The sequence below is a fragment of the Dermacentor albipictus genome, chromosome 4 (assembly GCF_038994185.2).
Source record: "Dermacentor albipictus isolate Rhodes 1998 colony chromosome 4, USDA_Dalb.pri_finalv2, whole genome shotgun sequence".
In the NCBI taxonomy this organism is placed as follows: domain Eukaryota; kingdom Metazoa; phylum Arthropoda; class Arachnida; order Ixodida; family Ixodidae; genus Dermacentor; species Dermacentor albipictus.
In genome coordinates, this window is record NC_091824.1 from 65,207,032 (window position 1) to 65,232,528 (window position 25,497).

The 25,497-nt window shown below is 47.5% G+C and overlaps 1 protein-coding gene and 1 pseudogene across 9 annotated transcripts in view; both read left to right on the forward strand.

The window, feature by feature from the left end:
* The window catches only part of LOC139059125 (histone-lysine N-methyltransferase 2C-like), a 243,738-nt gene that overhangs the window by 100,187 nt on the left and 118,054 nt on the right, over positions 1 to 25,497 (forward strand). For all 9 annotated transcript variants that reach the window (XM_070537047.1, XM_070537052.1, XM_070537053.1 and 6 more), the window contains 7 exons: positions 2,426 to 2,666; positions 4,074 to 4,180; positions 6,088 to 6,711; positions 7,625 to 8,282; positions 11,181 to 11,270; positions 14,400 to 14,978; positions 24,595 to 25,068. In XM_070537047.1, coding sequence (XP_070393148.1) covers positions 2,426 to 2,666; positions 4,074 to 4,180; positions 6,088 to 6,711; positions 7,625 to 8,282; positions 11,181 to 11,270; positions 14,400 to 14,978; positions 24,595 to 25,068 — 2,773 coding nt within the window. The remainder of the gene's footprint in view (positions 1 to 2,425; positions 2,667 to 4,073; positions 4,181 to 6,087; positions 6,712 to 7,624; positions 8,283 to 11,180; positions 11,271 to 14,399; positions 14,979 to 24,594; positions 25,069 to 25,497) is intronic.
* On the forward strand, positions 117 to 1,090 carry LOC139059449 (tigger transposable element-derived protein 4-like; annotated as a pseudogene).

Genomic DNA, 25,497 nt, shown 5'->3' on the forward strand with positions numbered 1-25,497 from the left:
CCGTGGATCAATCTACTGTCACGGATACCGGACGAGTAAGTGGAAGGCTCTGCTACTGTCTGTAGTATGCTCCTGCAGACATTTTTAATTGTGACAAGACAGGCCTATTCTTCAAAATGCTGCCGAACCATTCACTTTTCTTTACTAATGAGGGCTGCACAGGTGGGAAGCATAGTAAGGAGAGGGTAACTGTCGTGGTCAGGGCAAACACGGTTCGCACCGAGAAGCTGCCCTTTCTAGTGACAAGGAAGGTGAAAAACCTGCGCTGCTTTAAGCGTGCGAAGAACCTGCCTGTGTGGTACCGCAGCAATACAAAGGCCTGGATTACACAAAGCTTGTTCGAAGATTACATCTGCCATCTGGACCAGATGGTTGAGCACCAGAAGAGGCAAATGGTAATAGTTGTAGACAACGGCGGGGCGCATGGCACCGTAAGCTACCTGCAAGCTATTCGTCTTGAATTCTTGCCGCCTAATACAATGAGTGTGTTCCAGCCGATGGACCAAGGGGTCATTAAAAACCTCAAGGTGTGCTACCAAGCCCGTTTACTTGGCCGCACACTCATGTGATTTGACAACAGGAAGACGTACTCCGTTAACCTGTTCTCGGCACTCGGCATGCTGTGGATGCCTAGAAGGCTGTTCAGCCTTCGACGATCGCAAATTGTTTTAGGCATGCTGGATTTTGCAACTCTGAAGAGCCCGTGACCAAAGAGGCAAACAGCGCCGCTGAAGACATTGACACTGATGAGCAGCCGATTGCCGACTTGCGCAGCAGAGGGATGGACCTTCCCGCTGCTGTTACTTTTCATGAGTTCGCCGTGATTGACTACAACATAAGGTTGTGCACAGAGCTCACGGACGACGAGATTGTGTGCCAGGTGACCGCACCACCGCAAGGTGACTGGGACTCTAACTATGACACCTCTGGCCGCCCACAGCCATCCACACAAGACATTGTCAACACTCTAATATTGCTGTCTAGTGGGTATGACGAGAACATGACCTTTGCGCAGATGCAAGCAGACATCGTTACAAAAAGCAGGAATTTAAAACAAGAGACCACCTGCGACTTTTTCAGTCCAGTTTAGCTGGAATGAAGTTCGGTTTTGCAACTCATGGATTTTTCTGACTGTTCTTTTATTCGGACTATTTTTGGTCCCCTCCAGATCCGGAAAATTGGTCGGCTACTGTACTTACGTTATAGCAGACTTTCTTTTTTTCTCTAAGAGCACCTGGTCCCTCCACAGTTAGCACACAACCGACACTTTTGCTAATTGTTGAACCAACTTATCCACATGAATGTTAGTGAAGCCAATAATTAGTATCTCTTCAGTGCTTGGCTTAATTTCCTGGGTTAGCTTGAATAGCGCAGTACGCTAGTCCTTGATTTGACGATGCAGCGGGCATCATGCAGCTCTATTTCCATTTGTTGTCATGAAGAATCAAGCCTTTTTTCTTAAAACTTATCTTAGGGAAGTTCTCTCCATGATTGGTCCTTTGCTAATTTGACAATGTAGTTATCATGCTGCTTGGTACCATGATACAGAGGTGCCCATATCTCATTTGACAAGGGGACACTCATGTGCAAGAGAAGTCTGTAAATGTTGGCCCCCTTCGGTTGCTACTTTGGAAGTGCGGGTCATGCAGGCTTTGCACAATCTATGTTGCATAAGGCATGGCTCCACACTTCCTAATTATTAATGTGGGGATGGAACTGTTCTGCACTTCTTGATTACCAATTGTATTACAACAGTAGAGATAACATTGACAGCCAAAACGAAACACACGGGGCCCTGTTGGAAAAGAGTAGTCGAATAGGGGAGGTCCGTTTAACGGGAGAAAGAGGAAACATCCCTGTTTAAATATTGGCATAGGATACAGTGTCATTCTCTTTGTATCTAGCATCTGGAGTCACAAGGGATGGTATGGGGAAAGAGGTGGAAAAGGGAGGTTGGTGTTTTAGATGCACTCCTTGTGCCCCACACTACTCTTAGTCGACAAGGGTCCAAAGAATTAAACGTACTGCACTTGTGCAAGCACGTATGGTTTTTCACTCTAGTTGCACATTGTTTGGCTAATGGAGGGGCTAATGCAAAAGTCAGCTCAACAGTTTGGAAAAAGGTTGGCGCTAAGATTAAAATGTCTGTCACAATGTTATTTCTTGCTCATAAGGTCTGCTGTTGGGGGCTATTCAGCATTTCATTTCCTGTCAAAGTAGGGCCACAAATGTATAGCATGATAGTGAGCTATTGGTATCACTAAGAAGTGTTTAATGTATCAGTGCAAGTTGGGCTGTTAGCTAATTTATCCGATTGTAGGTATGGTGCATATATTTCAAATTTTGTTACACATTGTAATGAGGGCCGCTTATAACCGAGCTTTAGTGGTGCCCTTGGTGAGATGTCATTGGCCTACTTTGACAGGACCCCGGTAAGGTTGCGCGCGAGCAGAAGTCGCCACGGGAACTGGAGCAGGAGCGACAGTGGAAGCAGCTTCAGCATGTTCGACAGCAACAGCAGCAACAACAACAGCAACAGCCTCCTCCACCATCACAGCAGCAGCAGCAACAGCAGCAACAGGGGCAACAACAACAGCTTCCTTCGCAGCTGCAGATGCAGCACCAGCCGCAACCACACCTCATGGCTGACCAACAGAGAGCTGCTGGTAGGGGCTGTTTGATCTTCCACATGCCTTATCTTGTTCCTATATTGACAGAACACTTCTCCATGTATTGATAGCCTGCATGCGACATCACCAATGCAGCTTTTCACTGTGCTAGTCCTCCAACATGGCAGCTAAGATGATATCAGCGCAAGTCACCTGTACTTCGTTTCATACATTGTAGGCAATGCCACAAGGACTAGGCAGACTTCTGTTGTAGCTCTTACTTACATCCTAAAATAGTGCATCACTTATTCAAAAAAGATGTAGGTATGTATAACGTAATTTGACGTAGCATTAAGTCTCCTGCTTTTATATAGTAAAATGTGATCTAATTATTACATAGAAGGACTCACATATCTGAACTTACTTACTACCAAACGAGCAGAAGACATGGTTCCGCGACAAGCGACTGCAGCATGCCAATTGTGTTTGCGACCAAAACATAGCGCCGCACATTTAAAATAGTGGGGTGCACAAATAATGTATATATGACGTAACCGTATGTTCACAAGTTGTAGTTGTAACATGACGTAATTGCTTTACAGAAAGTGTTGCAGATCAAAAACAACTCTACTGCAAAGCACACGGTGTGTGAGACTTCTTTGACCGAACTACTTGCATAGCTTCTGCGCCATTGCAAGTATGAAACATGAGTATTGCAAGTATGAAACATTAGTATGAAACAGGAGTACATATGTGCAGAGCATTGAGATTCAGAATCGACTTCTGTGAGCCTTATGCAACACCTGTTAGCCAAACGACTATCGCTTTAAACAGCTGTCTTTGCCGCATTCAGAAACAATCCTGTCTGCTTTTAGTTCGTGTTCCTTGTGCTTCACTGTGCTTGAACGGTGAGGCCTTGTGACTTAGGAGCAGAGTGACCAGGGGTGGTATTCTCGACTGATCACATTTGCGAATCCAATTACCTTTGCTAAATTTCATGTGACTTGGCACCGGAAGCGTCGAGGTATACTGGTGACAGCAATCGTGGTACTACGCCAAGCTCTTTGCACAGTGTCAGGAGAGCTGTTTGCCATATGCACCCAGGTGTCCAATGTCGAATCGTGCAAAATTGAGTGAAAGTGATCGCTCAAGAATACTGGCCCAGTGATGCTCATTGTAAGAAGACCTCAGTTTGTCGCTTCTACTTGGTTGTTTGCAAATTTTCCAATTGCTTATTCTAGGGCTTTTGTTGACTTTTAGGACACTGGAATCTACAAAACAATGATTTGATAGATATTTTCATGGTACGCTTCGCACTATGCAATGGGTGGCACCAGTTCGCGCTTCACAGCGCTCAATTTTCCATTGCAAGAGTGTACTTCTGCACTACGGCACTTCATTGTGGCTATTTGCTGCCTCTCTCTCTCTCCCTCTGCAAGCTCGTTCTTTGTGTGCTTTTTGCAGTGGGGAAGAGCCACCAGTTGATGCTGGGAGAGACCTCTCCAGCTGGGTCCCTCTCGCCTTCTGCTCCTTCGCCAACTTCCTCACAGCTGATTGGAGCCACTGCTCAGGTTGGTAGCATTGACAGATTGACATCTTCCAGATTGGTCATCCTCATTCATGTGTCATGATGTGTTGAAACAATTTTGTTGTCCCTCCTTTTGTGTAGCTGTTATGAGATTAGGAGTGTTCTCTGCAAAATTGCACCGTGTAAATGTTATTTTCTGCAATCGCTTTGACTTGGTCTCTGGGCAAGCCTCAGAGGTTTGTTTGAGTGAGGGAGAAAGTGGGTTTCCATATTTACTGCTATGAGCCGTGCAGTTGTCTCTTTCCCACTTCTTTTTTTCGGAACCTTGACAGGATGTGGTTCTTATACGAATCAGTTACATGACAACCCACTGAAACTGAACAGTGTCGTGAATGATGCACAGAATAATGGTACCACTAGCTGCACATACACTTACATATCATAGCAACTTGAAATCTAGCAACAGTATCAACTGATACCAAACAGCTTGTGCTAGTGATTTTTTTTTTAGATATACTTTTTAAATTTCTGGCTTCTTAATTAAGTGGGGTGTACGGGTCTCAACACAAGTAAATACGGTAAACACAGTTTCGTATAAGAAGGCACTGAAAGAGTGTTAAGTAATGACTGAATAATTTGCCTTGCATTTAAGGCACGTGTAGCACATCATAATGGGAGGCTGATGGGAGTTTTGGGAGTTATGCCTCAAGGAACGATACCTGAGCTTCCAATAAAATGCATCAAGCAGTTCATGTTTTACAACAGAACAAAATAGACACTGCTCACCACTTAACCACCACTACATAAAACACTGCATGTATGCTGCTTGGTCACCAAATCTGCGCAATCAGGTGAGACTGAGTCTCGGAGAGGGTCGTATGGTCAGTAAAGGCAGCTGAAAGCACAGTCACTGCTTGTACACCCTCCGTATGCGATGGCAGCTTAGCACATGGTGCGTCATCTTCCGACTCGGAGTCATCGTCCGGCAGTGCAGCGGAAACCTGACGTATGATCTCGCCGTTGTCGAGTTCTGTGCATGTAGGTACAGCAGCGTCAGCACCTGTGAAACTGTCAAATGAGACTGTGTCCGGAATCGCAATGCAACCACTGCGCAGGTCTTGGCAGAACATTTTCCGCGTCAGTAGGGAGCACATTGGAAGGTGACAAATCCTAAGCCTCCTGGCACCTGCTTGCCGGCATTCCCCAGTGCAGTCCGCGCGGGCACTGTCATTAGACACTTGACGCGATGTTTCCGTATGCCGCGTTGGATCACCGAAACCACGACACAGCACACCAAGCAAACACCACCATGCTGACACCAGTTGTACAAACGAAAAACGTGGCCTACTTGCAGCGTCGTGCGCGAAGAAACAAATAAGCTGCTGGATTGTCTTGACATGGCTTACTAAGCTGAGACCGGAACTGCTGTAGCCACTCTATCGAACCAGGCAGAAACGATGATGATGAGCGGGGATTTGCAGTAGCGCCACATGTGGGGCAGCAAGGAGGCTCCGTTCAAAAGAAAAACGGTGTTCAGGCTCAGCAAGTCGAACCATGCACCGGTCAGAGTCGGTGTACGGTGCTCTCAATCGAGTTGGCTCAAGGAGTGTCCGAAAAATCAGATGAGAGGTTGCAAGGTGTCCGAACTTTCGGCAGTTGTTATACATTATGGTCTGTGGGGAGAATGGCAGTGCCGCGAAGCAGACCGAATAATGGAGCATGTCCGAATTTTTGGAGTCCGAAAAATCAGTCGGTGACTGTACTGAGCTAGATTCATAGAAATTAAAACAATTTATATTTGCTGCTCCCAAGATAATGTTTACAGTAAACAGAAATGAAAATGTCTTATGCCACAACACAGGTTGTTTACATCCTGTTCAGTCATGTTGACACTTGGCACTCACAACCCCGGTTAAATGTTAGAACTGTTTCTCATTGTTTCGATTACAGAGCCCACTGTCTCCTGCGCAAGCGCAACGCTCACCCGGCCCTGTGCGCATTCCCTCAGCACCTGTGAGTCCCCTGATTCAGGTGTCTCGAGTGCGTCCCCCCATTGACCCCAGCCGCCTGCCTCCCTCGTCGCCCGATTCGTATGGACCTGCCCCCGCACCCCCACCTCTTCCACCACTGCCGGGGCAGCCGGGCAGCGGGCCAGAGCGTTTCCTCCAGCCACTCAGGCCCCCTGGGCTGGCTGCCCCAGCCCAGCGAGGACCCCTTCTACGCCAACCCTCCCAGGATGAGTCGGCACCGCCTCCGCCACGAAGCACGCCACCCCACACACCCTCGCCAACTGCCAGGGCACCGCCTGCCATGGACCCGTATGCCCAGATGCCGGGCACGCCAAGGCCAACTCCGACATCCGATGGAGGCTACCATCCTGGATACATGCGAGCTCAAGCTGCAGCAGCAGTTGCTCCAAAAATGACCAGGCCCGCAGCCACTTCTGACCCGTATGCTGTGCCTCCTGGGACACCTATGCCTCCGGCATCTATGTCCGAACAACAGCAACAGCCACAGTACTCTCCACAGCAAGGTTATGGAACGAGTCCACGAGCAACTCCGCAAGCTACACAAGTGAGTGGACGCAGTTGTTTAGGATAGTGATTGTGTGTAGATGGTGGTGTTTGGTCTGACCTTAGGAACAGTGCTTATGCCTAGTGCTTATTATAGCAAGGCCTACAAAATCTCCACTGTTTTCACTGCTAGCAGTGAAGCTGCTATTATTGAAGGGCAGCTAAATGCCGATGCAGAGCAGGACTATACTAAACATGTTGTTCTTGGTGTAAACTACAGAGTATGAAGCAAAGGAACAGAAAAGACAAAGATAAGCACTATCTCTGGTGCTTGTCTGTGTCTTTTCTGTTTCCATGCTTCATGCTTCATACTTCGCGCCAAGAACATCATGCATAGTTAAACCTAAACACAAACTTGTCCAAGAACAAGTTCTTTAGAGCAAGGGTAATGGGAGGTTGCTTAGGGAGGCCTTTGTCCAGCAGTGAATGTAGATCACATGACAATAAGGCCTTTTAGCTTGTCCACTATCGGCAAATGGGCGTGGTTTGAGTGGATTGTCGTATGGGCGGGGGCGTAAACTTGAGTGGCCAGAGTGGTGTAGCCACCTGGTGGCGTAGAGTTCAACCAGACAAACACAGTACTAAAATTGCAGTAACCTACTATATTCTGCTCCGCTGCTGCTGCAAATTTATGGCAGTGGTGTAATTGTGAACATGATTATGCTGCTGTCGAAAATTTACACCATCAGTTAAGCAGAAAATAGTAATTGGCTCTGTGTTCGTGCAGTTCGGCTTTGCAGCACCAGCTGGCACCCTCAATCTGGCCGCTCATGTTTATGCCCCCCATCATCCAGCAAATCGCCCTCGTTTGTGGGAATACCAGACCCACTAAAATTCTTTATTGATAATGAACAAATGATGTTATATTTATCATTAAGGTTTCAGCACATGGTCATACTGAAAACCTTTTGCAGGCTCCCATGGAAGGGCTCACAAGTCAACCGCAACCACCAACTCCCCTTCAGCAGCAGCAGCAGCAGCAGCAGCAGCAACAACAACAACAGCAGCAGCAGCAGCAGCAACAACAGCAACAGCAGCAGCAGCAGCAGCAACAGCAACAGCAGCAGCAGCAGCAACAACAGCAGCACCAGCAGCAACAGCAGCAACAACAACAGCAGCAGCAACAACAACAGCAGCAGCAGCAACAGCAGCAGCAGCAGCAGCAACAGCAGCAGCAGCAACAGCAGCAGCAGCAGCATCAGCAGCAGCAGCAATTGTCCCAGCAGCCACAGCAGTCACCGCAACACCAGCCACAGGCCCTTCAGTCTCCATCAGCACCCCAAGCACCAGAGCCTTTTGGAGGCTCGGCTGATCCGTACGCAAGGCCTGTGGCGACGCCGCGTGTGCCATCCTCTCCGAGTGCAGGCACGCCTCCAGGTGCCGCTGGGGTGCGGCCAGATGAGATGGCCATTGGTGGAGGGGAGCAGCTGTTGGCGAGGCAGCAGCTTCGGGACTTGCTGCAGCGCCAGATGAAGAAGGACCACCTGGGAGGGCCACCATCATCTCCCCTGGCACCCCCACAACAAAAGCTCTCCCAGCAGTGGCCTCCGCCGCAGCAAGCCATGCAGCTAGGTTAGTGCTGTCTGCAGAGTGCTAATTGTCATAGTGCTAATGCTAATTGATAGTGTTAATGTCAATTGTCTGTGTAATTGCTACAGCATAATAGTAATTGCTAATTTGCACAATGGTAATGCTAATTGCAAATTGTTTATGCTCATTGCTACAGTGCTAGTGCAGTGGAATCTCGCTAATTTGAACTTGCTGTTTATTCAAACTGAAATTGTGGTCCTGTCAATATGATAATCTATTTTAATGTGCAAAAGTTTTGGAAAGTTAACTCGTAAGTGTTTGCAATGGTTAATTCGAACATACTGTGGCCCCGACTTTGTTCTCAGCAGCGCGTCATCTCTCACGGTGGCGCTTCTGACCCGGCAGTGCGGCGGCTCACCGGCTGCTGCAGCAGTCTCCCACTGCAAGCACTGTATTTTGACATGTATAACCTGCACCAAAACTTCAAAAATGTAACAGTAAAATCGCGATGTGGGTTATACGCGAAGTTCGCCTCGAGGGGTGGCTTCACAGCAGCAAGAATTTTACCCAAAAGTGTGGCTTCACGGCAGCACGTGCCATGCCGCCAGGAAGCCTTAAAACTGCGGTCAGATTTCTATGCAGAAAAACACAGCTGCTAGTGGCCAAATATGAACACCTTTATTCAGTCGCCCTCTTGCCTCATTGGCACTCTCCGAAAGCTGGTTGTCCTCTGTGCTGTTGGATGCTGCTTGGATTCCCGTCTTCACGGAGCTCTTGACGATAGTTTTGCACAAAGCTGTATGCCATTTACAAAATCCACAGTGCATGCTAAATCTGCTTAACAATATGTCTCAGCACAGCTGCTGCTGTTGAAGAATGCTGGACTCTGTATCTATACTGTGTGATTGCAATCTAGTGGCACTCGATGACGATGCCATCGCTAACAGGACAGTGACTAGCGCCATCTAGTTGCGCCTTGTGGAGATTGTCCAGCATGTGGGCATGGCGTCCGAGATCTCAATGGAATGCCGGTGTAATCGTGAAGGCCATGCACGTGGGTATGCGAGTGGTAGTTAGCGAAGCATTTTCAAAATTTTTGTGGTCCAAAGTGGGCATGCAGATTTTACGTGAGGGCTGGCCTTATACGAGTAAATAGGGTAATTGTTAATGGCAAATAAGTTCTGCGGATATCCGTAAGGTGAAGGAAAGTTCATGAAAGGGGAATATTGTTATCCACCCAACTGTAGCACGAAGCTGCAAAGGAAAATCGCATTGCTTTCTTAGAAGAAAGCTTTGCAGTTGAAGAAAAATTCGTCCTGGTTCAGGATTTGAACACAAAACCAACGCCTTTTCGAGGCAGTCACATTACCATCTGAGCTAATGAGGAGGCTAGCAGATCGCACAGTAAGGGCGAATTAATCCACAACTTGAACTTTATTGTACCCTTTCAGATGATTGTTAATGCAAGTTGATAGTGTCATTGCTAAATTATTTAGAACGACAGAAAGCTGAGCTAGTTGGTAAGGATTCATTATGCAAAATAGAAGTGAGGCATGCAGACAGGACACAAGAGTAGAGAAGTGGACAACACGAACGCCGACTATCACCTGAAGGGAGCACTGAGGCGAAAAATGAAAGAAGACACAAAACTCATCTGCGCATGCTCAGGAATGGTAACACCACGTGTCAATCGGGTACACGTGCTGGTTTACGTGAGAGATAACTGTTAAGGCATTTAATCTCTTCCTTATGTAAAGTAATCGAACGCTGACTCATGCATGCACTTCCACCATTATAGATATGCCATGCCTCTACCATAAGACACGTATCTTCATTCTTATGCCTGTGCAATATTGCGCATTTATCTAACTCTGGCTTGCAGTTACAATCTCGGCAATGTAGCGAAAGATTAGAAGGCGATCCACCAGTTAACGACCTTTTACGCCCCATTAGCCTCTGATTGATACACCGTCCCGTTTGCCCTACGTAGAACTTGCTGCAGCTAAGGGGAATTTTATAAACCACACCCATACGACATTCAGTAAAACTGTTGTTCTTATCGTGCTTCACAGGACAAATATCTGTTCGTTTTTTGCCTTTTACTCGTTCCTTCTTATTCTCTACGGCAGCGCAAATCTTACCTAGCTTATTGGGAGCAGTGAAAGCAACATTAACATCATATCTGCTAGCAACTTATTATTATTATTGCTAAATTATTATTGTCACTGCTAGTTTATAAGGCTAATTATCGCTGTTTTAATGTTTGTTTCTAATTGATAAGGCTAAATATGAACGTTATGGCAATCTTTAGCATAATGTTAATAGCTACAGTGTTAATTTCTATTTGTGGTGCAGGGCTAATGCTTTGTGGAGACATTTTTTTATCGTCATGGCGAACAGCAGCTTTTCATGTGGTAGTGTGTAGTTCTCAGTAATTTTATTTGCACACGACAGGTCTTACTTTGATTAACGCTTGAACGTGTTCAGAAATAAAACCCCTGTAAAGCAAAATACAAAAGAACAACAATCTTATAGCCTCTTTATGTTTTCAAATGTTGTCCATTGATGTTTTACTGCCAGCATTTCTTACCTCCGCTAATTCATTTTTCTTTCTTCTTTCTTTATTGATACTGTCAGCCTTATAGGGCCATTACAAGAGTGTAGAAAAAATAAAATCAAACAATCAATGCGAACACATCTGATTTAGGCAGAGTGCACAATTCATGTGACAAGCATCTGAATACAATGTACAAAAAATAATAAATTGCAGTGCATATACATTGCATATACAGTGCCAAACTCGGAGCTGCATACCTTAGCTTGTCCAATGCTAACGTATACAGCTCAAAATGGGGAGCTTGTGGGAAATAAGTGCAAAGAGCTTAAGCCTTCATACTCTTCTTAAAAAAAACAATCTCGGGCCTTGTTTCCTTGTCGTAGGCATGGCATTGCAAGGGAACCGAATGGCTATGGCAGGACCTGGAGAACTGGGGTTTCGCACTCCGCTTCCCCCTGGAATCATGGCTTCCCGTAAGTGGAATTCGTATCATGTCTTAATTTTATGCTGCAAAGTATGAATCCCATGGTCATTGTTTACCTAGCGAGTTTGGTGTCACCATTGGCAGACAGAAGAAGGGTGTCCACCATTGGGGAAGATGTGGTTACAACTTATTCAGTTAGTAGAGACATATATTTAAAGACAAAGATTATTTCAGCTATATTAGTTAATTAACTAATGCACCTTTCTACAATACCCAAGAGCCTCTCTTACTTTGAGAAGAGGTATGGTAAGCCAGAGAAGTTGCAAGAACGAAAAAGGAGTGGCCGCTTGCTCGTCGACTTACTTGCCTTGTATCCTGAGAGAGCTAGGGTCAGCTTGGCGGGTTACAAGAGCTGAGCTACAGCAGCCCAAATATGAAAAAAAGAAAAAGAAGAAAACTTTGAAATCTGTGGCGTCACGCTGATGTGCTGGAGCTGGGATTTCGGTGCGAAATTCGAGAAACTGAACTTTGGCCTTGATTTTATCTTCTAATAATCAACCTTATTACTGTGAGATTGGCAGTAATAAATTTTCAGAAGACTATTTTACCAGTGTAAATTTATTTAGTGCTTATCTTGCGTGGTGCCCCTTTAAATTGCCTCTGATCACATGACCAGGCATTGCACCTGCCCCCTGTCAGGCTGCCTCAATGGTTGTGGTAGGGCAGCTAGAATGGGTGCAAAAAGCAGCCGCCAAAGCCTCGCCTCAAAATGTGTCAATGCGGTGCAGTGGGTGCTGTCTGGGAGCACATGACTCTGCACTCAAGTGTCCGAATTACAGCACAGTGCAGTAAGGTGCCGAAATTTTGGTCGTCCTTTTACGTTAAGTCTATGGGGCAATTTGCGGTGCCGCGGAGCGGTTCGTTTAATCAAGTCTGTCCGATTTATCGATTGGCGACCGTAATCGGTAATGCTAATAGTGCTCCTGCTTTTCATATTGCTTCTGCTGTACCGAAATAAGTATGCGCGTGGGCGAAAAACATGTGCGGGGAGCTGGTGCTGATATGCAGTCAACGGCTGATTTTTCGGGCATGCCTGATAATTTGTGGCATCGTCGCATGCCCCGTAGCACCATTGTACAAGGACGTCCGAAATTTCAGACGCTGAAAGGCACCACTTGCGAAAGAGTTGGGTGCTTTTCGGAGTAAGACTCTCTTGTTGCATCGTCAATACGTTTTAGCACTGATGTGACGGATGCCATCAGATGCCATTCACTTGAAGTCAGGTTTTCCAATGTGTCCTGTTCCGACAGATTCAAGGAAATACACGGAGCTTTAAAAGGCGTGACATCATTTCATATTCACTGTTCCACCTCGTCGCAACATCCTGAATCACTTCAAGGGGCTCTAAGCCCATGCTAACCTGAACCTCTGTGAGGCGACTTCTGGCTTGGGAACTCCTCTTGTAGTGCCCTACAATTGCTCGAGCCTTGGCACACAGCTGCTCAAAATTCTGAGTGTCCTTCTTTGCACACTCGATGCACAATTGTAACGTATGCACAAAGCACTGTATACTTGTCCATCCCGTTCGCGATGCGGCGCCCAGGAAGTTTCTGGCATTGTCAGTGACAATGAAAACTGGAAGTCTTGAGGCAGTCCCCGCTCCTTTGCCAAGTCAAGGAGGATGCGTTTCAGGTTGTCAGATGTATGGCCTTCTGGCATGTGCTGGCATGCAAGGTGATAATTGTGAAGCCAGAACTCTTTATCAACGCGGTGGCATGAAAATGAGACATAGCTATCCCCGGGCCTAGACGTAGCATGGGGTCCCGTCAGTGAAGTGATTGTGCAGCTCGCTTTTGATCCGTTCTTTTTCTTTGGCGTAAAGTTCTGGCACGACACTATGAGAAAACGTAGTCCTCGGTGGGACCTTGTACTCGGGCACTGCTGTGTGCATCAAAGACAAAAAACCTGGCTCCTCAACGATAGAATAAGAGTGCAAGCCCGTAGCCAGGAACTGCGCAACCTTCGTTGTTAACGTGTTTGCGCTGACTGTCACCTTTCAATGTCGGCTTGAAGTAGCTACAGCTAGTAGCACTTGCGCCCGCCTTGTTCGTGCCCATTGTCTTTATCGGGCCTGCAGGCTTTTTTGAGCTTTCGGCAGCACGGAGCTTCTCGAACTGCTTGAATGGATCAGGGTGATGCTTTAGGTGATTGACGAGGGTGGTTGTAGTGCCCGTGGGCGTCTTAAGGTGCATCTTGCACATGCGGCACGTCGCGTCACTGGCTCCGCCATCGAAGAACTCCCAGATGGCACTCCGGAACACCAGCTGCACCGATTCGTTCATGGTTTGGCTATTTTGGGTGTGCGCGCAATCGAGCAAAATGAACAACTAAAGCGTGACTGAAGTTGATAACTTGAGGCGACGTACACATCCGGCGACCACGTTTGCAAGCACAAGCCTAAAAAAAGAAGCTATAGAAAGCACGTGGTTGCTTCACCAAATACCTACTACCGCTAAGACAAACTTTTTTTTAAAATTAGTCGGTGTTAAGGCGATTTATATTATATCTTACAATTACAAGGTATAATATGTACTTTTAGGTAGATAAATACCTACAGATATTATGATGACGTTACAGTTACGTTACATTTAGTGCCTAAAAATGCGATAGTAAACGCTTTCTTTAAAACTTCCGAAGAGCCATCACTATCATTATCAAGATTGTTTACGTTCGTGAATTCGTATGCTAGGTCCAAAGCTCGGTCACGGCCTTGTTTCTTTTGAGCGGTCATCCCTCCGTCAGCAAAGTGGCATGAAAATGCTCTACCCAGGGTAGATATAGAAAGACAAACTTGCAAAAAATGTAAGCGTACTGGTATTCTTAAACTTCGAAAGACTTCGAAAATATTCGAAGTTTTTGAATAGCACTATTTGAATCGAAGGTCAAATCAAATATGACATTATTTGCTTCAGTATTCGAAAGTTTCAAATATTCGCACAGCCCTACATTTTAGTGGTTTACCACAAATAAGAGAAGGGGCCGTTAGTCACAATTTTGTCAGCACAGGGTCATGACTAATACTCCGTGTGACAGTAATGATGCTGTGATGCTAGTAATGATGTCATCAATGCTGGCAGTCAAATCTTGTGCATGACAGGGAGGGATGCATTACTCGCAGGTATGGCCTCTGTCGAGCACCAGCAGCAGCAATTGCAGCAGCAACTGCAACTACAGCAGCAGCAGTCGCAGCAGCAGAAGTCCCTGCCACCACAGCAGCAGCAGCAGCTGCAACAACTGCAACAGCAGCAGCAACTACAGTTGCAGCAACAGCAGCTGCAGCAACAGCAGCTGCAGCAACAGCAGCTGCAGCACAAACAACTCCAACAGCAGCAGACACAACAGCCAGCCCAGCAGCTCCATCCTGGCCAGCAGGGCTTTCCGCACAGTGGCTTGCTGGCCGAGCCAAGAGACCCCCAGCAGCAGCAGCAGCAACAACAGCAACAGCCACAACAGCCTCAGCCACAGCCACAACAGCCAGGAGCCGTGCGGCCCCAGATCAATGAGGCCCGGCTCCGGATGCTGATGCATCACCGGCAGCAATTAATGCGCCAGCAGCAGTGGCAGCAGATGCAGCAGCAACAACAGCAACAGCTGCAGAGGCCATCAATAAATCGCCTGGAGCAATTCGACCCACAGCGGGCGGCAGCCATGCAGGCGCAAGCACAACACATGGGCATCCCATCACAGCACATGCCAGGTGATCCTCGAGTTTACCAGGGGTTTTGGTCAATTGCTGGGGTTATACAGGACGGTCCTGTCTGCTGCATTGTTCCCATCTATTACGCTATGAACCTCCAGTCCCATTTAGTTAACATAGGGTTATGTACGTATACAGTTAAATCTCGATATGACGAACTTCATGGGACTGTGGTGAATTGTTTGTTATTCTGAAAGATTGTTACAGTCAAACCTCATTAATACGTAGTGTTGGTTCTGGAGGACAATCCCAATTGCTGTCTCCCAGATTTTTAGACCTTGCCATTGGGTGCGGGAGTTGGCCAAGGGTTGAGGAGGACTTAGAGATGAAAACTGGAGGTTTATTTACATTATTTACAGTGAGAGTACAAAGAAATTAACAGTCATAAAGTCATTACGGGCCGGCAGCAAATCGGACGCTGTGGCCCGTGGCAAGAAGCTCGAAAGAGATGAATGAAGGAATCTCTCCTGCTGCTCCTGGTCTCTGGATTTTAAGCCCTTCGGTGTCTCGAAGTCACGTCACGTTCGGCCATTTGGCAAGCCCGCTCAGGTGGCACCATTTTCGGCCAATCGGCGAGCCCGCTCAGGTGTCGTCATTTTCGGCCAGTGGTAGGCGCCCGTGCGATTGTGTCACACCCGGCGCACAAGGTCACTCTTTGGGCCCCAATTGTCCTAAGGCCTACTTCTCTCTGTGGTATTGCCTTCCCGGTCTGCAACTGCCTTCACAAAGGCGGATGGGGGGATTGCTGCCAGGGCTTCACGGTGCATTACAGCCGTCTTGCCTTGGGACCCACGTTACCTGGAACAGTGCCAACTCGTTTGCACGTGCCGCGCCTCTGGAACGGGGTAGATCTGCTTTTGCGTTCCTTACTAAGGTGTGGTGCAATTCGATGTGGTCTGGTGAATTCGAAGGAGGTTCAGGAAAAGGTCCCGTATCTAACATTAGTCTGCCGGGAACGACGTTTAGGTATGCACTAAACGATGTACGAATTAACCGCCAATGCCAGTTTAGAAGCTACTTACCGGCCGGAAAATAACTATGTCATGATGCTCTCAAACACACACTCAGACAGGCTTTATTTTTAGGTAGGCAACAAAAAAATTGGTCATCTTCACTTGCCGCAGCACCTTCGAACTCAGTAAGGCTGCAAGCAAGTTTGTCCACGAGGCCCCGCTTCTCTGTGAAAGCTTGCATGATGCTCAAAGCATGCGCTGCGTCAAATAATGCAGGGCCGTCGTCCACTTCTACATCATCGTTGTCGTCGTCACTTTTGCTTGAAGATGGGCGAGCTGCGAAGGCAGCAACACTGTCGCTATTCGAGAATTCCGCAGATGTAACAACGTCGACATCTCAATAACATAAACCCGACACGCCGCAGCAATGATCTTTGAATCCCGCGACAACATCACGACCATAAACTTTTCTGGAGCAATGAAGAAAAGATAATTCACGCAGGAACTTCTCACGGAGTCATCTAAGTATGCATAAGCATTGTGCCACTTGCTCATCAACACGCAGCCCGGTGTCATTATCAGTGTTATAAAACTTGATCCAGCCAGTACAAACGAATGACAACACTGTGGTGGCACGAACTGGTACAGACGGCGGCACAAGGTGCATTGATAATGCAAGCAAAGTACTACAGGTGGCTGCACCCGGTGCGCTGATGATGTTCCGATTATTATAAGCCATTATCGCTCATTAGCGCCTTATCCGTTTACTTCGAAGCATTATGAACTGTGATTAAGCGTACACCGGCGGTGCCTACATATATGGCATGGCCGCGAGGACCGTATCTTGAAAACGATCTGCGATGCAGACAGAGAGTGCCGACTGCTAATAGCTCCGCAGGCTGCATTTCCGCCGCTGCACACTGAAGAGAAACGTGGGGGCTCACGTCTTGAAAGCGATCTGCGAAAGGGGCAGGGTGTGGCTTGTGCCAAAAGCTTCGTGAGTGCTGTGTTCTCGCCGCCTCGTTAGTGTTGAAGCGACAGGCAGCATGAAGGTAGAGTCGTTCACTCTACGGGATTTATCTTGAAAGCGGTCATCTTATGGGACAGACGGACGGAGGGACATTTTCCTTGTTGGGTAAACGTAGAAATACCTATGCATATATTAAATAAATTTGCTTTTGCGCGGTTACTAGTTGAATTAGATTGGATTGGGTTCAACGGCGATAGCGAATTCGCACCCCTACCGGCAGCTTCTTCATTACAGGAAGCCCATCTCGAAGGCCATGCTTTTGTGCGCTGCAATCGGCAACAGCTGTATGAGCAGGAACGATGTCATGGTGGCCATGTTTTCACGTCACTATCGCTGGCGGCTGTCAACCGGGTGTCGCAACTCTAGAATGGAACGTCTGCACACATGAAATTTTGCCGATTTTGTGCCTGTGCGTGTAGAACAAGGAAGAAAAAAGTACGCACTAACCGTTTGGTGGGCACTGAGTGACTACGGCTTAAGCGGTCAGCCAATACATGGGGTTGAACGGGGGCTGGGTGGGGGATTCTTCGTGACTACGTTTAAACTGCAATTACACATTAAGCGGGTATGTATTAACGAGGTTTGCCTGGTTAGTGAAAGGCCCAAAACTAACCATTCTGCCCATGAACCCATCAGTTCATGAATTGTCAATATATGAGCTATCCACGAAAGCATCGCTGTAGGCTCTCAGCATGCGCTGTGGCTATTTTTCGTAGATTCTGCCACCGCGCACCACTGAAGCACTGTATAGTAAGAGTGACGCACGCAAAAGAGACACTGCTGTAGAGAAAACTGCTAACCAAATGATAGCACCGCATCGCCCCCAAAGTGCAATGTTTCTTGCTTTTTGTTTTCCACATTTCTTGCCCGTGGACACCGCAACTGTCTCACTTGAGGCAGACACCTAAACTACAGTTAAACCTGGATATAACGAAATTGAGAAATGTTAGAAAATTTTCGTTACACAGAGGTTTTTGTTATATGCAGTTTCAGCATGAAAATCTGTAAAAGAAATGCACAAATTAAACAACGGGGGAACTGGAGGTACTTGCCTAAAACGCATTCATTTAATGGCTAAAAACTGTGTTATTTTGCTCCGTTGCTTGTTTGTGAGGGACGACAATACTGAACACTCGTAAGACATCAAGGGACACAATGCTATTCCCTCATCATCTAGCGAGCCCATGACACGTCGCAAAAAGTCAATGGCATCCAGCACTTCCTTTGTGGAATGTAAAGCACGTGATGAATCGACCTCCAAAGATCCGTCGTCGTCACTGTGATATCAGATACTTTTCACCAGCACCTCATCCGAGATCTCTTCCACAGTGATGGCGCAGTTGTCCGCATACAGAAGATCACAAAGCTGCACGTCGTCCAGGGCTGCTCCATTCACTCACAGTAAAACACAAGCTTTGGTGAGATTGGATGGGCTTGAAAGCTCTTCCTCTCCACTGTCAGTTTCCACAGCCTGAACCTCCCTTGTGATCCGGGCCTTGCTGAAGCAGTTCATAGTAATGTCTGCAATTGTTTCCCGCCAGGATGCTTCAAGCATCTCAACCGCTTGAAAAAATGTCCACCTTTGTTTCCCGCCGAAGGCGAATGCTCAGAAGCAGCCTTTGGATAAATCTACTTCATACTTTTAATAATTCCTCTGTCAAGGGGCTGAATGAGCGAGGTGCAGTTCGCAGGTAAAAAAGATAGTTCAATGTTAAACAGCTCGAGGCCCTCAACATGGTGGGCATTACGGTTGTCTATGAATAGACAAATTTTGCGGCCTTGTTTCTTGATATCTAATGTAGAACTCTCTCAATCAGTTGCTAAATATGTCCCGTGTCATCCATGCTTTTGCGTTTGCCACGTATTTCACAGGCATTCTGTGTGTCCCTTTAAGGTATCTGGGTCGGGCGCTTTTGCCATTAACCAGTGGGACTAGCTTGTCGCATCTGTCCGAATTTACGCAGAGCAAAACAGTCAAGCGACGTTTACTCTGCTTGCCGCCGTGGCAGACGTCTCCTTTTAGCGTAAAGGTGCAGTTTGGGAGCAACTCGTAAAAAAAGGGTAATTTTGTCAGCGTTGTATGTATCACACGCGTCGTAACGCTCCAAAATGCCTGGTAGCTTGTGCTAAATCCAAGGGGCACCATCCCTGTCCGCAAAGGAGGACTCTACGCTAATTACTTTGCCGACGATTCCATACCTGCTTTTGGATCCTCGAAGCCACCCATTACTTTCTTTTAAATCATTGCAGCCCAAGGTACAAGCATAATCTCTTGCTTTTTGCTGCAAAACAGCGCCGCTGATGGGAACATTTTGTGCTCTCATGTCCACGAACCAAGTAAACAACGCTTTGTCGATGTTGGAGTATGTTGATGGGCTTCAGCTTCTTCTTACAGTCAGTACCTGACTCCACTGCACTGCAACTTGTATTTTTTGCGTTCAGTATTGTAGACAGAGAACTAGCTGGGATGCCAAATTTGGTAGCTACATCGTTCTTTTTTTTTTGCCTCCAGAAACAGTGTCCAAGAGTGCCATTATGTCTTCAAGAGTCAATATTTTATGTTTTTTTATCGAGACACTCATCCTTTGAACACCGAAGTGACTGGATACGTGGACACGGGAGTCCACTTGAGTCCACTTGCATGTGCACATGACGTCAAAAACGAAGAAACAAAGAGTAACCACGACTCCACGAGACATGAAAAGCAGTCCTTTTCTTCTTAGTAGTATCACCTGGTGTCAGGTTAATGAAGTGAAGTGCAGAGACTTCTGTAGTCACCAAATAGTGGCGCTGCCGACGCCCGGCCAGCAACCCGCAAGCGGCAGCAACATTACGTAGAACGAGCGGCGGGATGTTTACTTAGAATGAGCGGTGGAATGTTTGAAGGGAAGAGGAAATAAGGACACGGCCACGTTCGCGCTTCGCCGTGTTCCCTCATGGGTTGCAGAATCAAGCGCCTTTCCCTTCTTTAGATCACTATCATCAAGAAGAGCGTTGCTGGCTGGCTCAAGGGACGCAGGGGTTGCCTGAATGCGCGTGTAGCGCCTCTTTCGCTTCACAGTCACACTTTCTCTCGGCCGGCTCAAGGGACGCAGGGGTGCCTCAATGCGCGTGTAGACACGTGCGGACAAGCGTCGTCCCTCCCTACTCTCTGCGCCAATGGCACTCTGCAGAAGCCTCGCTGTTGCCAGAACGTGTTGCGCTGTGCTTCCCTACGTGTTACGCCGGTGGCACACTGTGGAGGCTTCGCTCTCGCCGGGGCTACTATGTGTGCGCCAAGCACGGTGACAGTAGACAGTTTTAGTATAGCGTACACTATACCATTGCGTACGCTATACCATTGCGTACGCTAAAAAATAGCGGATCATCACTGCGCATGCGCTGAACGCTAAACGAAATAGCGGGTATAGCGGGCGTACGCAACGCAAATGATTAAACGTTTTTGCGTGGTTTGCGGAGTTGGCGGGAAACATGGCGGCGGTCCCGGCTGCCTGCTTCGAATTGAATTTGGCGTTGCTTTTGTAAAATGCACTTCGTTCGTAGCAAATGACTGTAAATGGCTTTCGCTTAGTCTCAGGCCGCTTCGACGACAGAGTATTATGGATAACCTCGTGGTATTTTCGAGATCGCTTCTCGTTTCCAACGAGTCAAAGCCTAACGAAAGAAACATTCGAGATGTCAGCGCCACCTATCGCTACAGGCGGGACGCAACGGTGACATATGGCTTCTGAGATCCGAAGATATCGCCCGCCAACTAAAATTGTAGAAAACGTGCGCTGCTTAGCGTACGCTACACTTAGCGTATAGCATACGCTATGAGTTGCGTACGCTAAACTAAAACTGTCTACTGCTTTGCGCTCCATCGTCGGTGGGGCAACCGCAGGAAAGGCATGCGGCTGCTGCTCGTGCCAGAATAACAAAATTTGGGGCAAAATCCGCTAGGTGGGCGGCAAAGGGAATTAGTTATTTACAGGGAGTCTCCTGCCGCCAATTTGTTACATAGAGGTCACAAATACATGTGCTTCTATGGAGTGACGGTAGCGAGTAGAAAAACTTCAGTACGTCAAGGAATTCGTTGTATAGAGGTTCGTTATAGGCAGGTTTAACTGTATGCCAAAGTGCAAGCGCGCGTAAACGACACCATCTGGAAAGTGTAAAGTGCGACCGTGGGGCATCCCTGCAAGCATGGAGGTTACATTTCAATGCACACGTAGTGAGTACGGTCACAGAAAGAAGCACGAAAGAAAGAGGCGTGTGCAGAAAGAAGGGTGAAAGAAGAAAGAGATGCGCCTCCATAGCTAGGTGACACTTTTCTGGGTGGAGCATGCGCTCACAAAACCTGATGCGTTGTCGCCTCTGCTCGCTCACATATTTTTCTTGGGCACCGTCTCAGGTTTTTCAAACTTATGCGCCGTGATGTCCGCTCTCTGCACCTTGTCATCTGCTAGCCTACTATTTCGGCTGCCATGAAGAATACATTGAAATCTAAGAATCACCACATTTTTGAATAGTTCATAGTACTGAGGCGTTGTTAACATCACAGGGAAGCTGAATAACGATAGTTATTCTGAAAACTTCGGTATTCCTTAGTTCGTAGTACTGAAATATTTCTACGTTGAAACTATAAGAAGTCAGGAGGGGATTTCTGAAAAGTTCGTGGTAACAAAGTTTCGCTGTATTAGCTTCTTGTTATGTCACTATTCACAGTTGTTAGGTACAGTAACTGGAATGGCGCATGGCTAACGCTAGATATTTTGTTGGTGCCTGTGTTTTACGGGCTTTTCCTCTCATTTTTAAATTTATTTGGTACACTGACTGACTGGTACACTGACTGGTACACTGACACTGACTCACTATGCAGCATTTGCTTTTTCTGGCAGTCCATATTGTGCCAGCCTAGCAATATGGTGTCAAGTTTCATATCCAACACCGTAAAGAACTTATAAAATTTTTTAAAAAGTTTGTTGGTGCTGAAAAGAAAGGTGGTATTTGTTTACACATTGGGGAACACGATCAGCTTCAAATCCTGGAATGTACAGTTAAACCTGGATGTAACGAACCTATATGTAACGAATTCCTGGATTTAACGAAGTTTTTGAATTCCCCAACGCTGCCCCCATTGAAGCCCATGTATTTTCGACCTTGATGTAACGAACGCGTTGCGGCGGTTAGCTTTGATGTAACGAACTCCCAAAGCTGATCAGTCATTACTTTTTGCACTTTTAAGGAAAATTCGGCCGAAGAAATGCTCTAGATTATTGAATATTAATATTGTAAGGAGCCAGCAGCTACGCGAACGCCAGGGATTGCCGCGACCGAGCAAAGTTAGCGATGATGATGATGATGGCGGCAACTAGCGCCGCTCCGTGCCTAACGTAGCAGTCTTTTCAGGCTTTGCTTGTCTAGCGTGACGCCAGGTGGCATTGGTATCGGCAGCTGATTTCTCTTTCAGATTTATTTTGTTTCGTATGTATTTGAGGACAAGCATTCTTATTTAGCGATTTTTATTTGTTTCAACGGCTTAGACGCACTTATGTGTAAGAATTCACCTGAAAAGCAACGCTGATAGCCGGTTCTTTCATTGCCAGGGCGCGGGAAGGGAGAGGGACGATGACGAACGACACTCCATGACGAACGACATGCGTCACTTTTTTTTCTTTCTGGATGCGTTGCATTCGCCATTTTGAGTGTTGTCCTGCGTTCTGCACGTGTGCGTGTGTCAACTGTGCCCTGGTACTGGTTCGTCCGACTTGTTTTGGAGGTGCTAGGCCTGCCTGTCGGCGTGTAGTCGTGCGTCTCCGCTTCTAACTACGTCGTCGGTTGGTCGTGATGAGTTCTGCTGCCAGAAAACGAAAAGTTCTGTCTTTTGAAGACAAACTCGCAATTTTAAATGCTGTCTCCACGGGCGAGAAGAAGAAGGACGTTGCCGCCCGTTTCAGCATTCCAGCGAGCACACTATCAACGATTTTGAGTGCGGAACACAGCATCAGAAGCGCAGTGGAGTCGGGAACAAGCTCGAAGAAAAAAAGACTGAAGCTGTCCACATACACTGATGTGGACAAGGCAGTGTTCACGTGGTTTTTGGACACGAGAGCCAGAAATGTACCCATAAGTGGTGCGATCTTGCAACAGAAGGCAAAGGATTTTGCGTGTATCTTGGGCCATGATGATTTCAAGGCAAGCAACGGGTGGCTGCAGGGATTTAAGAGCCGGCATGGTGTCGTCGGAAGAGCAATCAGCGGCGAATCTGCCTCCGCAGACAGCGATGCTGCTGCTTCGTGGGTGGCTGACGAGCTGCCTGGAATCCCGAGTCGCTTCGAGGCGGCTGATGTCTACAATGCCGACGAGACGGCTCTATTTTATCAGATGCTTCCGGGCCGCACGCTAGCGTTAAAAGGCGATGACTGCCGCGGTGGAAAGCAGAGCAAGCTCCGCATAACGATTCTGCTGTGTGCCAACCTCGACGGCACAGACAAGCGAGTCCCGCTAGTTGTCGGCAAAAGTGCCCGTCCCAGGTGTTTTAAGGGGACGAAGCGTATGCCCGTGAAGTATGTGGCGAATTCCAAAGCTTGGATGACTCGGCCAATATTTTCTGAGTGGTTGAAGGAATTTAACCAGGACGTCAAGCGGCAAGGCCGTCAAGTTTGCCTACTGCTGGACAATTGCTCGGCGCACCACGTCGAGGGCCTGCAGCTGTCGAACATCGAACTGCATTACTTCCCGGCCAACTGCACGTCTCTAATACAGCCCCTGGACAAAGGGGTCATTAACAGTTTTAAATGCTGTTACCGGCGCCGACTAATCCAGAAGATACTTCTCGACATCCGTCTGGAACGGGAGATGAAGATCGACATTTATCAAGCAGTCGAGATGCTTGCTACCTCCTGGCAAGAGGTTAGGGCAGAAGTTATCGCGAATTGCTTTTTAAAGGCCGGAATAGCCAAAAACGCACGGGCTGGTGCCGACGAGGAGGAGGAGGAAGACCTTTCTACTCCGTCCGATGTGGCCGAAGCGTGGAACGAGCTATGTACTAACGGTGGTGTACCTGACGACGTTGAACTGACTGACTTTTTGTTTGCCGACAACGCCGCCGTGGCTACAGAAGAAATGTCTGATGCAGCAGTAGCTGAAAGCGTGCAAAATCCCGATGGCGGTGATGATGGTGCCTGTGAGGCAGATCCGTGTGACGTGCCTTCTGCAAAGGAGGTGATGAACGCAATGGACGTTATGCGCCGTTTCGTCGGCTCGCTCGACGATGAAGGAGCTCTATACAATTTAGCTTCTTTGGAGCGGCGTGCTGTGCCGTCACTTGTGCCGAAGAAGCAAGCGCAAATTACGCAGTTTTTTGGTGTAAAATAAATGCTTGAAGGGTGAGTTCACCTTCGCGGATATATTGAGCTATTTGGTTTCGTTTCTGCATCATTCGTACGAGCCTTCACGCGAAACCTGCATGTAACGAAATCCTGCATGTAACGAAAAATTGCGAGCTTTTGTCAACTTCGTTATATCCAGGTTTAACTGTATATGGAATCACTGGAGGATCTCTTTAAGGAACCTTTAATCAGTGCAGTAAGATTCAGCCTGATTGTCTGGCGCCTACTGTTGGAACTGAAACTGGCTGCTCTCATTACAGGGCCAAGGCCAGCGATGTTCAGGCAGCAACTGCCACCATCCAGTGGATTTCCAGATGGTGCTCTGTTGTCCAAGGAAGGGAACCTGATTCAGAGCAGCGCCTTCCCTGCACAGGGCACTTCACAGCAGAGCTTGGTGGGCAGCATTACATCGGGAGAAGGCCAGCCTGGTCAGGGTGGTATGCCAGAGCCACCCCAGCAGCCCTCTCAGCAACAGCAGCAGCAGCACCAACAGCAGCAACAGCAGCAGCAGCAGCGACCTGCCCCAGCTGGCAGTAGCACTGATGCTGCAGCAACTGCTGTTGCTGCTTCACCTGCTGCTGGTGCCAATGCTCGCTCGGAGAGCTTGGAATCCCAGCCGGCGAAGAAGAAGACTGCGGGGGACTTGGTGAAAGAAGTTGAGGCCCAGGGTGCTGAAGACCAAGATGATGGGGGTGCTGACATGGAGGACGACCTGGATGACGACGAACTTCTAGGTGAGCTGGATGCTAATTGTAGCCTTAAAGACGCGGCTTTCACATCGCGAAATATGGCCAAAAAATCAACTTTCTTTAAACTAGATTTTCTGTTTCTATAACTTCTTTTCTATCCGATTCCAAAATATCCTTGCTGTAAACCACTTTGAAGTACTTTAAAAAAATGTTTTATCAGCCAAAGTGGGGAAAAATTTCACAGAAATCAAGAAAGAACAGTGTTTTTCAAGCCACAGTATCTCCGGAACGGCATGACCGAGCGTTGCCATCTTGGTCTCGTTGAAAAGGGCATGTCTCCGTATTCGAATCTGCTGCTTCAGCTATCTCCTCTATACAGAAACAAGCACACAGAAAGCAAAAGATTGAAAATCGTGCTGGTGTCTGCAATTGTCCGCGCCCACCATGTGACTCCAGTGCAGTTCGCCATTGGTC